The sequence below is a fragment of the Convolutriloba macropyga genome, chromosome 1, assembly GCF_964194025.1.
Source record: "Convolutriloba macropyga chromosome 1, txConMacr16.3, whole genome shotgun sequence".
Taxonomy (NCBI): Eukaryota; Metazoa; Xenacoelomorpha; order Acoela; family Convolutidae; genus Convolutriloba; species Convolutriloba macropyga.
In genome coordinates this window covers 9,664,681-9,679,800 of record NC_134468.1, presented here as the reverse complement: position 1 = coordinate 9,679,800, position 15,120 = coordinate 9,664,681, and the positions used below count along the sequence as shown (strand labels likewise).

Sequence of the window (15,120 nt, the reverse complement as noted above, 5' to 3'; positions counted from 1 at the left end):
GTAGGATGATTGATGATAGTGCAAGTTGATCCTGGATCAATCATGAATTCTACTTCTAAACCACTATTATTTTTAGTGTCTCCGGTGGCAAAGTGATATAAATTGAGATAAATTCTTGACTTAGTACTACTTTCTTTAGTAGCGTTCGGAGACTTCAAAAGTTTAAAGGAAAGAAGTCCGTTATAGCATTTACGTAGTCATCGTCGCCTTCAACGAAACTTATTTGATTTGGTTGTTGTTGAATATTGTTGGGTTTTGATTGTCCTTGTGGTAGATTGTTATTTCTACTTGGTGTATAGAAGCTAGCACTTTGTTGTGGCTGTTGCTGTTGTTGTGGTGATGGTGATTGTTGTTCAAGATTTGGTTCATTATTTCTATAGGTGTTTTGCTGAGGGAAGGTTTGTTCGTATGGTTGAGTGAATCTATTGCCATAGCTGCTAAAAGATGTATTTTGTTGTTGATAGTTAGGCTTGTTGAACCTAGGATTATAGTTTGAGTAGCCACCTCTTGGTTGATAGCCTTGGTTTCTAGGACCATTAAATCTTGTATTGCCTCGGTTATTCTTTCTGTAATCATTAGAGAAGGTTATATTTGGCCTTCTTGGTTCAACAAGTTCCTTTCTCAATTTGTTAACACTATCATCTATCTGTTTCTTTGTGCATCTAGAGATGGAATGACCATTGCTTCTGCAATAATCACAGAATCTAGTACTGTTAGGTCTGCCTTTTATGTTTGGGTCTCTAGGCCTAGGAGTATCTATAGCATTCACTTCGTTGCTTTTGAAAAGACTGGTTAAATCGTTAATTTTGCTCTCGAGTGTTTTAAGTTTATCTATGTCTGTAGCTCCACTAGATTCTGTTGTTACAGAAAATGTTAAGTCTTTTACAACTAAGTGATCGACAAACTGTGTCCAAGTTATTGAAGGATTCTCAATAAGTTTCTCGTGCGCTTTGCGTTTTAAACCTTGTGGCCTTAGTCCTCTTATAGCAAAATCTATGTATTTCTGACTTCGTTGTCTTTGTTGGATTTCTTTCTCTTTCCTGATATTGTCATCACCTTCAATACTTGTTGGTATCTTTTCTGGCCAACCTTTATCAACTCCACTCTTTATTCTATGTAGATAATTCTTTATTAATTCTCCTTCTTGCCTGAATGTGTTCTCAACCTCAAGTCTAAATCTAAATTGGTCTCTACCGTCTGTAAATCTTTGTATAAATTCATCTTTTAAAGTATTCCAATCTGTAGTATCTGTGACTTCACTTTCAAACCATTCTAGTGCTGTATCAGTTAAAAGTGAGCCGAATAAGGATTGTTGCCTTTTATCATAGCTGGTCTGTGCAGCGGGTGCTGTAGGCCTAGTTCCTAGTGAAAAGAGTATTTTGTTTTCTACAGAGTTCCAAAAAGAAGTGGCATCTTGATTAGGATCATTGCCTGAAAAAGATACAAGTGAAAGATTTGGATGTGTTATGGGAGTTTCAGGTGGGGGAGTAACGGCAGGTGGAGGAGTACTACCACCAGGACTGGCCATTGTTTAAAGGACTGAAGTTATTGTATTAGAATTATTAAGAACAGAGGAATAGTTTAAATCAAAATCAAAAAGGGATTTTAGTGAGAAGCCCTTTGACTAGTTAACTTACACAAGTTAATTTAATGGCTTTTCTACAATAAGTGAACAAGTTAAATTTAGGCAGGCTTCTCTGATAGTTTAAATGAACAAGTTAAATTAAGTTGCCTCTCTCTATTAAATGAACAAGTTAAATTGAAGTTGGCCTCTCTGGGACCACCATTTATACTGCTGGTCCGTACATTAGATACTTAAACGACGGGGTTAATCGCGGGACCACATGTATAACTTGAGAGTTCAACCCCTAGTTCTACTCTTGGTATATAGTTAAATATTAAATAAAGTTAGATGCAAATATGAATTAATAAGTTATGTTAAACAGCATCAAATATGAACCGAGCATTAAGGGATAGAATAATTAAAGTTATAAGATTGAAATAGCACAGATTGAACTATTCTAAGTTAACTTGTAACTTAGATAGAGTTTGAGAGATGTTAAATTATAACTTAGAGAAGTTAAGCTGAACTTACCTGATTTCCAAATTTGTGCTAAGTTAATATTTTATGACTTAGAGAGTTCTTAGTTAAGAACAAGTCACAAAATATTTCTAAGTTAGAAAAATATCTCAAGTAAGCTGAGATTGAGCAAGGGAGCAATACGGGAGTATGATTTTAAATCAGAAGTTATCAGGGACCAAAAAGTGTTGGTGGTTGAGCGTGCAAGCTCCTTTTATACTTGCGGACAGGTGGTTCTCTAGTATCCTATTGGATAGAGATAACGAGTGTCGACAGAGTTACCAAGGTTAACTTGGTGTTATCTGTGTGGCGTGACAATATCACGTCATAGTATTCTCAGTTTTAGTTAGTGATCTTAAAATAGTAGCTTATTCAAAACTACTTAGTAATTTGTTCACACGACAAAATGGACTTTGTCCAAATCAAGTTTGTGCTTCACGCACTATAACGTAAATTCTCAAAATAGCACTAAGATTATCCAATAGTGTTACTGAGTGTAGCACACTTCAGTACACTTGGACGGTTATTTTGCAGGAATCTTGCTATTATGGCTAAATTGCCGTCTGTAAACAGTCCGTATCCGTTTAGCCCCCTCCCCCATCCCTTTCCCTTGCAATTTAGTTCAAGTTTCTTGAGTTCATTTTCATAATTACTGTAAGAGTCATATTTCTAACTTCGATTTTACATGGCTTTCGACGCCAAAACCTTTGCTTCACTATGATATATTAGTTTCATCGTGTCCACCCAGGAGCACCGAAATTTGTTTTCTTTTCTTTTTTTAACTCTGATCTGCTTTGAGAGACAACAATGTTTACCTTGCAAGATCTTGCAAATAACATATATCTTGCAAGACCCGGACGCTTATCTTGCAAGATAACTGCCTCAAAATTTTAACGAAAAAAAGCAGTTTTAAATTTTACTCCATTCAGAAATGTTGAACTTCGTTTTGCGTACAGCGATAACATAATTTTTTTTAACTGATTAAATGTTTAAATGGGGAAAATGGTGAAGATAAAAAATTTTAAAAAAATTAAGTGCGCGAATTTAACGCAATTCAAGTCAAATCAAGCTTACCTAGGAGTTAAGGCTTTTCAAGGTAAATTTATTTAACATTTTTTTAGTGTACGTGCTAAAACACCTCAGGTTCCATAAAGGGTTTCTAAATGATCTAACCCCCCTAAAGGTTCCTGAACTGATTTGTCCAGTTATCTCTTTCTGTTTCAGTTCCTCTTTACCTTGGCCTTAGTTATGCTCGGGCATTTCATACTGGAACCTCATCAACCGTCTTCCATTGCGAACACTTTGGACTCCACCGTCGATACATCTTTTTCATCTGACCAATCCAGTTTGCCGGACTCAACAGAAATGAGAAACATTCTCAACTCGGCAATTCTGCTTTTGGCTTCCTGTTTCTTTGTCTTCCTATCAGTTATGATTGTTTTTACCAACTCAGGCAACGACAACGGTTCTATTGGTGGTGGAAGCTCGTTTAATTTGATGGTGAGATTAACTTCATTTTCTGTCTTTAAATTTTCGATTAAGTTGGTGATTTTTATATTATTGTAACCATACTGGTTCTACCAGCATTAACTTATGCTCAAATTTTAGGGCGCAATCAAGAATTTAAAAATTGTTATGAAAAATTTTTCAGAAAAATTTTCAATTCATGAGTCACTCGCCATCACAACACTTTGCTTATTTCAGGAAAAAGCGAAATTGCTTGAAAAGGAAAAGTTGATAGCTCTCTGATTTTTTCTATATTTCACAAATATATACAACAAAATTTGCAAGTGTTTTATATCTACCCCGAAATTCGTGCCCAAAATGTTGCTATTGATGTCTTTCTATTGAAAAAGATCAAGTCAAAATCTTTGTCTTCTTACAAACATTTTTCCTCTGATGCATTATCTAAAGACACATTTATTTAGAAAAAATTATAAAAGTCATAACTGTCTGTAAGGTAGACAATACCTTTTCCGCTTGTCAAGTTAATAATGAGCTGAAACAAAACCGGTAGGTTAAAACTTATATAACAATTAATGACGCGTATAGAAAAACAGTAACCTATTGTATTTTTTTTTTTACAAAAGTAAGATAATCTTATTGTACAATTTTATCTCCAATTCATAGGATGATAGTATATTCAGAGAGCTGAGTTAATAAGCAACTTTGAAAACGTTAGTGTCTAAAACTGCGTAATATTCTGAAAATTTTTGACGTATCATATTGACAAAGAATTGGAATGTGGAAGATAGACACTGTGAAATCATTAAAAACGAAAATAGAAACGCAGTTGTCTAATTTGTTTAATTAGCCAGCGAACGGATTTTTACACTCTAACTTCAGTCCATTTTGCCCTGTATTTGGATAAATGAGTTATTGGACTGTATTGCTGGACGGTTTTCCCAATTTTTGATTAAAAGACAATAGATTTGATTAATAGAGTATATCAGCAATGACTCGTCAGTTTCAAAGAGTATTGAACCATTGAAACATAAGAATAAAGTTTTTTTTCTAAGACTAACCATTGAATTGATAGTTAGAGAAACTACTCAATTTCTGACCTCCAACTGAACATGGCTAATCACCAGACTTCGCCCGATCTGAGAATGGATGATTGGCAGACTTCAATCAGCATGAGGAGACTGATATAAGGTCAGCATGCGGCTCATAAATAGTCTCAACAGAGCAAAATGACTGTTAAAATTATTTTCGAACCTGAGCATGAGGATAAATGATAAAATGACCGTGCACGCTAAGTGGAATTTTTATCTCTCATAAACACAACACTAAGATTGCGGGTCGGGGTAGAGTTCAGGAAAAAATGCATTTTGAAATAGAATTTCGAACAGGGCAGGTCAGGCGGATGGGAATTTGGGTGTATGAATTATTTTTAAAAAAAGAGAATAGGGTATTCAAAAACTGTATTTCAGAAGACGTTTGCGAAAATTTGGCTGTGGAAAGTTGTAAGAAGTTGCGTGCATAAAGTCGTGAGTCAGAAGTTGCGTTTTGCATTTGTTTTCCAGCAACTTCCGACAGCTTTCTGCACCCTCAGGCAGCTTCCGGCACAAAACTGGAACTATGATATGAAGAATATATTGAAATAGTAATTTTTCTGGCTAAGATATAACTTATCAGGATGGGGAGGTGGACGTTGGGGTGGAAGTGGGGTTGGGGGATGAAGGCGGAGGTGGGTGTGGGGAGATCTTGGTGGATTGATTTATTGATTGAAATCTCTTCGTGAAATTCTTTGCTTTAAAGGGTACTATGTTTTAAAGACTTAATGACTTTGTGTATTTAATTCTGTGTGGATTTCGTTTTTGGTGAATCTTTTTTGCATAGTTTGAATTAATTTCTTATAACCTTGGTATATTTTTCATAATGCTCAATAGAGCATGCACTCACAAAAGTAATAATATTAGGGCGCTTAAGTTGAGATTTGAAGTGGTCGAGATAAGTTATAATTTAAGTGGTTTTTACTTACATCGTAGAGTTAGCGCTTAATGTAAATAGTCTGCCCATGCTGAATGAAGTCTGGCGATTAGCCATGTTCTGATGGAAGTCATTTGGTTAATACCGCTTCTAAGACCGAGAACTGAGTTTGTGAAATTATTCCTGAATGTATGACTCATGAAGTTCGTCTACAAGCATACTGTAAATTGAAAACTGGCACATGTTCAGAAGGGTGGGCATGCATTAAAAAAATAATGCGGAAAGATTATGCCTAAGATCTGAATTAATCTGACCCGATTCTCCAGGAAAGATGATTTTTTTGTAGAATGATAGAATGAAATTTTTGATAAACCTTGAAACAACCAACTGATTCTCCACGGCGTATAAAGTATAAAAAAGATAAATTATAATACCTTTCTTTTGACAGTGAAGCGCAAAATTTATTTAAATTTTTTCAGCTTACCACCCGGAGCGCATCGTCAGAGAGATTCAGTACTGGACCAGAAAAAAAATCATAATAGTTTTTAAGCGGGCCATTACTATGTTCAGGTCCGAGATTTCACTGTTTGGTATGATTTTAGTAAGACAAGATGAGTCATCAACTGACTTTCGTCTGAACATGAATTTGTTAATTCGGTTTGCGGTCTGGGCATAAACAAATTCTGTCTGCCCTGGTTATGGCCATATTAAAATGCCGCCTGGTTTTGATATGCGCTTAGCGTACATAATTACCCGCGCTTTCGCGCTTCTATTTGCTCAAGAGCCAATTATCTCGCGTCTCTCTCTCTCTCTCTCTCTCTCTCTCTCGCTCTCTCTCGCTATCTGTTTTGATCGTAATTAAAAATACATGCGTTTTCAATATACATGAATTTATATCAAGTTGCAGAACTTGTTCTGCGTAAGAATTCAATTAATAGGCTCTGAAACTATGATTATAACTATATGATTATAACTATGCTTTTGAGTTATAGTTTTTGAGTTTGTCTCATGCATTTGATTAATTTGAATTGCGGCCATTTGAATTGCGGCTCCTTGAATTGCGGCACCTCCGACCTCCGCCACCGACCTCTAAACTCTTCTCCCGACATCTATGTCCAGCAGGATGGCTGGTGTGAAAAATGTTCATGTAGGTCCATCAACGTGAACGGAAGGTCGCAGAGAATAACTTCCAACATCGGGAGGTGAACGCCTGAAATAAATAGATCAGATTAAATGAAATAATTACCATGATGGGGGGGTTACCTGACCACTAAGCGGGGGGGGGGGCTAAGCTGGGGGGCTAAAATAGGAAAGACTAAGCTGGGGGGGGGGACTAAGCTGGGGGGGGACTAGGCTGGGGGGGGGGACTAAGCTGGGGGGGACTAAGCTGGGTGGGACTAAGCTGGGGGGACTAAGCTGGGGGGACTAACCTGGGGGGGGGGGGCTAAGCTGGGGGGGACTAACCTGGGGGGGGGACTAAGCTGGGGGGGACTAAGCTGGGGGGGGGAGGAGACTAAAGGTCAACTTCATCTGGGACCTCAACTTGACTTGAATGACCGTAATTGTTCAGACAAATATCTGACATGGTCTTTGCTTCTTTGGCTTCTTTAACCTTGACTATTATCGATCTCAACCATTGGAAGTAATCAATGATTGTTTCCTTTTGAAAAACTCAGCCACTTCAGAAGTTCGATTATGTGAAAATACACAGTTAAGGTGAACAATGAAGTAACAGTAAAATAACTCAGTTACACACAGTTAAGGTGAACAATGAAGTAACAGTAAAATAACTCAGTAACACACAGTTAAGGTGAACAAATTAATGAATTAGGTCACGCTCAATTACGCCTGATACACCACCAAAGAAAGTAAGAAGGATAAAACAAACTAGTAAGTTGGGCGTTTCGAAGTAACTGTCGAAGTATCTAAAAAACGAGTAACACAAAGTAAGAAGAATGAAGTAAGAAGTAATACATCAGTAACAATCAACACTAACAATGTACCAAACTAAAACAAAAAATTAAAAGACACAGAAACTTGACACATCGGACATCGTTGTTTGAATCGCCTTGTTCTGGGATCTCGTGGTCACGCAGCTGGACGAATCCAATGGCTTTTGAATAGTCTTGTTCTTCTGGGATCTCGTGGTCACACAGCTGGAAGAATCCGATACTTGAGTTTCAATTGTTGTGTTCTTATGAGCTCTTATCATATGTCTTTTCATGCTATAGGTGTAGATGCTACTGAATTCACAAACTGCGCACTTCTGTCGTTCTAAGCTGTCATCGTGTATTCTCCTTACGTGCCGGTCAATCAAATACTTTTCCTTCGGGGCATACTCACATTGATCGCATATGAAAACTTTTTGGGCATTCGAAACGTTTAGTACTCGCCGCCCTCCTTTTCCTTTTGCAGTTCACTTTTTCCAATGGCTTCACACTTATTACATCAATCGTGCCATGGCACTCTTCCGTTTTTGGATCAATTATCCCAAGCAGCAAATTCACTCCACAAGTTATAATAGTTTCGTGGAAACAAAAGTCAAATCGAAGATCAGTCGCCATTGGTGAACAATAACTTAAGGTGAACAAATTAACAAAAACAAAGCAACAATCAAATCTGAAATACAACATATGAGTCTACCATTGAGTCTACTATTCAGACACTGGAAAAAGATAAACTGAAACAGACTGATAAACACTGGGATTGACACCCCACAGGCGAAGCCCGATGCTTGCACTACTACTTCTACTTCTACACCACAACTTATTTTTATATTATTAATTCTGACTCGCACATCGACATCCGCCTCCGACAATTTTTTTGGGCTATTTTTTTCATAAACAATGAAATTGGAATATATTGGTCTCCGACCTCCGACCTCCGGCCTCCGACTCCACTGCAACGATGCAAATGCACCAATATATGGTATAGTTGGAGCTAGAATAGCTTTTGAGGGTATCGCCATATTAATAATTTTAAGCATGATATCAGCTATTCGAAATTTTCAAAACTTGCTATGTTCTTTGTATGTACAGTCTGATGATGAGAGAAATGTGAAACATTCTGTGCAGTGTTGACCAAGAATGTAAATGAGACTGTGAAGAAGAAGGGCAGACTGGGATGTTACTTAATCGACTGTGAGCAGACTGGCAAAGGTCTTTATACTGCTATTTGTCTGGTACAATACTGGTTACCATTGAAACTCACTGTGAGCAAGGTCCGGGCACTGATTGCTTATGGTTACGTCCGATACAAATTGTTGTTTTCATTGGCAAAATATTTCAATTAACCGTGAAGAACTAAATTAAACTTAAAAGCATAGATTGGAAATTCTTGCACCTGCAAACTTTTTGCTCAAGTTTCCGTTCAATTTGTTAATCCAATCAATATTTTTCGAGATTAGAATTTTGAACAGCTTTGTTCAAATTAGAGATTTTGAACGGCTTCGTTTAATATGGAATTTAATAGTTTAATATAGTCTGCATGTCATACTTCCAGTTCTATGCCGGAAGCTTCCTGTCGGAAGTTGCTGGAAAAGAAATCCAAAACGCAACTCACTCACGTATCGCTAACGGGGTTGAACTGACACATTTATGGATAGCAGAATCTGCCAAAATGACTTTCAATTATCTCTTAAAGGCTTAAATACCCGTATCACTCGGAATAGATACAAGTAACACTGTCATTGCCTAAATCTTTGTTAGATCCAAGAATCGAAAAATGATATCTGTTCAACAAGAGTAATATTCCATTTTTGGGCAATCTGAGAAACAGATCTAATTTAATATCGTTGTCTGTCTGACGATTGATTGGGTTCAATTGAATGAATTGATCAGATTCCACCATATGTGTGCTTTGGTACCAAAATCAAGGAGTTTATATTTTTTCTCCAATTTGACTTTAAAAAATCACTCAAATTGAAATATTGGTTTAAAATTGAAAGTGGCAATAATTGCCCGAATGCTGCAAAGATGAAGGCGTAAGCAAAATAAATGCTATTTTAATTTCTCTCCCATGTATTAAGATTGCAAAAGGTAACAAACACTTACGATCTCAGTAAATATTTCAGAGTGCCTACTTAGTGTGTCATTGTCTGTTCGTTCTTCTTCTCACATTGAAGAGTGTCTTGGTCACATCTTCTTTTTACAACCAGAATGATGTGTTGTCAGCCCTAGTGCCCAGAGAAGTCTTCCACTTTCAACTCAGGGGCAACAAGGGAGGGGTGTATCTGGACCAGATTGCACCTCTGCTCATATTTCTGTGCCTTAACTTCTTATTCTACATTTGCGTTATTATTCTGGTGAGTGTGAAAAAAAACAGGAGTACAAGTTCTAAAGTAAAATTCGAAAAAAAAGAATTTCGCCGAAACCCGAAAACTGGTCCTGAATCTGGCTAGAAATTCGCCCAACCCCCGTGAACAAAAGCTGTTTTTGATTAGAATGTGTGAACAAACTAATGCGCTTTTTAAATATTTTTTGTAGCCATCATAAAGGTCTTTAACTATCATCAATTATGGAGCGTGATAAAGTACGAAGGGGGGGGTGACAGATTGGGAAAATCATGAGAATAGTTAATGATGTGTGATAGTAATTGAATTCATAGAAAGCTGGAATTATTTACGGAAAACAACAGTGTTCTTTGTCTTAATCCGGTTGTGAGTGATTTATTTTAGTTACATACTTCAAACAGATAAGAATAAAATTTACAATTAGAAAATCTTGGTTCATAAACGATCAACGATCATTGTTAACAGTTCAACCCATGCAATCACCCATGCAATCAAAATAGTTTCCTTTTTGGAAAAATTGTTTGGGATAAAACTTCCTGTTCTGGGCAATCACATTTCACCCGCCACTGAGGTACAACTAGTCTGATAATTCATTAAATTTGGGCTCCCCACTCATTGGGTGCGTCAAAAATTTATCACTATAGATTGTCCCCGCTCATGGATGACACACTGTTCAAGGCCGACTCGCCTCTTACCTTCTGCAACAAGGATTCAAAGATCTGCTCTCGTTTCATATGTGTCTATAATCTCGCATCCCTTGCAAGGAGCATGATTGCAGATTATTATAAATCTATTTCCTGTGTGAAATCTAATACTGATCAAAAAAAATTTCAGCTATTTGCTCGATATGCGAGAATGAAAAGAAAAGCAAAGCGACTTATCAAACGACAGACAGATTATAGACGACTTAGAAGTGCCAGGGAACAGAGCGTCCAGTCTTTTTCAAACATCTCCCGGTCCAAAATACCTCGTACGAGACACCAACGACCTCTATCAGAACCGAATCAGCCGCGCCCCTTCTCGGCAGCAGTACTCGCGAGTGAACACGCGGGCGCAATGCCCAGATCGAAGTGGCGACTTGAGAACCCGCCAGCTGTGAGTGACGAAAGCAGCGAGAACCTTGGGCGGGATCCATCGTCGCCCGACTCTCAGTTCCCAAGATCAATTTCGTTTCCGACTAGCTCTGCACGCGGGTTAGATATTTTGCTTTTTATCATTCCTATCGGACTATATTTCCCCCCACCTCCTTCAGAAAAAACATCTCTTACTTTTCTCAAAATGATATTTGAAATACGAATCTAGAAACAATTACTCTGCTGAAATAAGAAAATTGCTATCCATTAATACTGCTGATTTCGACAAATGTAATAATTAGTTGACTTAATTGTCAATACTAGTCGATATTTGCTTATAGTTTTACTATACTAACCGCTACAAAAATCACGGGAGCTAGTAAGCTCATTAGACAACTAATTTTGAAAAACATTTTGAACTTTCGCTCTTAATTTTTTATAATAGCAACTTATTAAGTTCTTAAGTTTCTTAATTTTCTTTAAAATCTTCCACAATGTTTCAGGTTAAAAGAGATTCCGGTGTAAGAAGAGTCAAATTAATCAATTTTGACCTATCATCAGTAAAAACCCCCAGACGAGAGCAATCAACTCAAATCCAGCCTCAAATGATGCACAACCGTTAATTACACTTCATTTTTTCAGTTTATCTTTTTGTACATTTTATTTAATAGACTAATGCATATTTGTATCATTTTCTCAATATGAATAAAATTTAACAATAAAAATATCTCTCGGAAAAAGTTTGCAGAGCAAAATTAGCTGAAGATTTATAAAACATACAAGTGTGTCTGTTCAGACATAATGACGGAGAACAGTTTTTGAACCAATAATAATTGATCATAAGGACAGCATAATGTCGCCAGAGTTTATTTTGCTCCTGCTTGGAACGTCAAGAACAGACATTACGCTTCCCCAGCGATAAAAACTACAAGCAGTACTCAATTTTCGACAAAATGTTCTATAATCCAAAGTTATTGATGAAAACTTCAAAATTTTTGGGTTTTTTTATAAGAATTGGTTAACTCTCCTTCTTTTGGAAAACAATTCTCAATCAGGTTTTTTAAATAGTGCTGTGAAGCTCGTATGATTCAATTGTTGCACTATTCTTGAAATTCAACTTGGAAACAGTTTTTCAGGAAGTGCACAATGATTTTCTAAGAATATTCGAAAAAATTCATGGCAGATAGAAGAAGAATGAGACAGGAAGTGTGTTTTGCTAGTTTGATATCCAACTAGGATATAAGAGACATAGGTCGATAGATACAGAACGGGCTGTTACGGTTTACTGTTACCCACTAGAAGGAATGGTTTCCATTTCTTTCCAAAACTATGTATCGTTTCAACGAAAGGTTTTGCACATAGCAATTTTTATTAATTTTCTAGCACAATGATAAACTACTGCTGTATGCTTAACTTGTATATTTGGAAAACATAAAATCTGATATTTTTCAACCACTGGAGAACTTTTGGTCGCTGAGTTTGCCATATACCTTTGTCCAGCAGACAAAATCAATATTGAATGCTTATTAATATCTATAAAAAACATTTTCAATTTATATCAAATTAAAAAATTACAAAAAATTTTACAAATCAAATACGTATTTAAAAAGATGAAATTGCTTTGTCAAGGCGTTATAAGCTTAACCAATGAATTGTTAAGTTTAGTGAATATATCGATCATCATGGTATAAAATTACAGATTTGATTTCGTTCTTTTTTCTTTTCGTATTCGTTTCAAATAGTTTTCATCTAAACTCTTTGCTTAAAAGACATTCTCAAGGTTGCCGCGCGTTTCTGTTGGAACTTCGTTTGTCCATGGCTGGACCTCATGTTCACGTGATCTAAACCTCCTGTTGCAAATTTCTCAAAAGATGAGTTTTGTTTCAGCCACTGCAGTGTAACATGACAAAATAATTCGCCCTGCTAGGCATACAAATAATTAAAGTTGAAAGAAATTTCAAAAACTGGATTAAAGACGCCAGCAAAAAAAGAAACAAAAAAATGAATCTCTGAAATTTTAAGCATCAATAAAATTGATAAAAATTGGACTCGACAGCTTATAAGTTCCAAAATCTCAAATCTTTGAACATTTTTTTTTCACAAACTATTTTTTTTCTCACAATTTTAAAAACAACTATTAGCTGAAGAAGGCAATTAGTTGATACCTATTTCTCTTATTATTCTTAAAAATATAGAATGATTTAAATCAAACTGATTCTATATTTTTCATCAGTTTTCGTAATACAAGGAATAAATGTTCCGACTGCAGGTTTTTGTCGCATTTATATGGACCGCTTATTCAAAAACCTGAAATTTTCATGTTGGTACTGAAATGCTGTTCTTTTTCGAAAGCTAATTTGATTGACTGTTCTTTGATTTATGTCGTAATTATTTATAAAATAGTAAATTCTTCATTTTTCTGTAGGCTGTATGCTTGTTTCGACAAAATTTGCGCTAACGAGGCTAATTTCGTGCCATAAAATATTGCCAATCATTTCCCTGTTTTTATTTGATTTGAATTTGTAAAGTTCGGTAAGAACTGAGTCAAAACAATCCGAGATCAACTTTGAAGTTCGTTGCGACCCCAATTATTGGGGAGGGCGTAACTATATAACCGACTGGTTTTTTGTTCAGTCAATTTTGGCCCAGCGATATACTTGAGGTGGAAGTACATATTGGAATAATTAAAAAGCCTGCAGAGCAGAAATCATATAATTTTATGAAACTGTTTAATTTGGCTTTTTCGTTAGTGATGCTGAAAACATTAGGCGGATTGTCATTAAATTGTTAATTTTGCACGTCTTCAATTAAATTTTGCTAAAAATTGCTAAAATGGTTCACAATAATTTGTTAAGTTTTTTACCTTTAAAAATGGACAAAATTTAATAATTTTTGGATCAGAAACTCGTTTTTATGGAACTAAATCAACTTTTTAGCACACTTTGTCCCAATCTGTCAAAATGACGGCCTTAAAACATTGCTGATAAAATCTTGGTAAAAAAAAGGATATTTCAACTTCCAAATCCTTACTGAGTGTTGTGGAATAAATGCATACCTCGATTTTATCTAATTTAAACTGTTATTCATCCAAACCAAAAAAAATGATAAAAATGAAAATTAGATGACCACTTCTAATCATAGCAGTCAACAGCTAGTAGCCTATTGTAATCTTTTTATTTAAAAAGTTTCATTAGACTTTCTAAATTTTGCTCTTAATTATTCAATTTGTTGCGATTTTTAATTTAGTCCCATTAACAGAAGGTCCTATTTTGTATTTCAAGTTATTCAATCCGCGTATTGGCTTCGGTTATATCCTAATGGTTTTTGTTGTTCAAAAATTTTATTCTTTATAATTAAAAGTGCTTTTTAAGTGTGTGGCCGTAATAGTTTTTTTTAACGCTCTCTTGTCTAACAGCCCTAAAATATCAGTTCTGATCAAACCAGTCGCTCGTAAATTTTTTCAAGTGGTGACCCTGAAAAACCCTAATGTTATTGAATCAGACGAGCTCTATTCTCAATCAATTTGTTATTTTTAAATAGCTGTTGTTGTTCACTTGCGCCGTTGGTATTCTCTTTCCTCAGCGCAAATAGAACGCTATTAGATTTATACTGGCCTTTTTTGTCCTTTTTTGATACGTATTGCGTCATTGATTCTCAGGAAAGTTAATGTTTGCTTTCTAGACACACTTAATGTTTATTTTATTAAGTAATTGGTTATGATGACCGTAAAGCTACTGCAATTCGAGTGCAGGCAGTTCATGTTCTTCAGTTTTTTTTGTATTTTTTCTTTTTCGTTTGCGTTGTAAAATTATATGTACCTTTGACTGTTTTTGCGGCTTAAATGTAGTTATTCAATTCATTGGGCTTTTTCGATTTTATTTCAGGACCTGCATTGAGATATTTTTCGATTTCGTTGTGTTCCTTGGTTTGAGTTCGTTCATCGTATTTCCCGCCATCTGATCAGGAAATGTTGATCTGGTATTTCTCTCTCATCTGACTTTTGCGCGTGAAGTATTTTGTGTTTTCTATTTTCATTATTTTACAAATGAATCGCCTAGAAAGTTTCTGATCATAGAGGACTCAATAGCATAACTTCTGCAACCACTTAAAAATAAATTGAGAAGGGTAAATCTAATTGACATTATGTGGAGGTCCACCAAGATATATGCTTATTATGTTATGCTATATTACCTTGGAGACATAAGCAATTTCAATCACTAGCTGCGATTTTGATGGTTTTACGG

At 35.8% G+C, this 15,120-nt stretch overlaps 2 protein-coding genes across 2 annotated transcripts in view; one reads left to right on the top strand and one right to left on the bottom strand.

The window, feature by feature from the left end:
- The window catches only part of LOC142334816 (neuropeptide S receptor-like), a 311,777-nt gene that overhangs the window by 247,857 nt on the left and 48,800 nt on the right, over positions 1-15,120 (bottom strand). The window lies entirely within an intron of this gene.
- LOC142345472 (uncharacterized) lies at positions 3,217-11,603 on the top strand. Its single transcript, XM_075397535.1, has 4 exons — positions 3,217-3,580; positions 9,585-9,815; positions 10,638-10,996; positions 11,380-11,603. The coding sequence occupies exons 1-4, from the start codon at positions 3,329-3,331 to the stop codon at positions 11,399-11,401; spliced, it is 864 nt and encodes a 287-aa protein (XP_075253650.1). The 5' UTR covers positions 3,217-3,328; the 3' UTR covers positions 11,402-11,603.

What these genes read in the sequence shown, in the direction of transcription:
- LOC142345472 (XM_075397535.1), top strand. Translation starts at nt 3,329, where the DNA reads ATGCTCGGGCATTTCATACTGGAACCTCATCAACCGTCTTCCATTGCG. An exon ending in GAAGCTCGTTTAATTTGATG is followed by an intron (nt 3,581 to 9,584) that starts GTGAGATTAACT and finishes TAAATATTTCAG; the next exon opens with AGTGCCTACTTAGTGTGTCA. An exon ending in CCGACTAGCTCTGCACGCGG is followed by an intron (nt 10,997 to 11,379) that starts GTTAGATATTTT and finishes ACAATGTTTCAG; the next exon opens with GTTAAAAGAGATTCCGGTGT.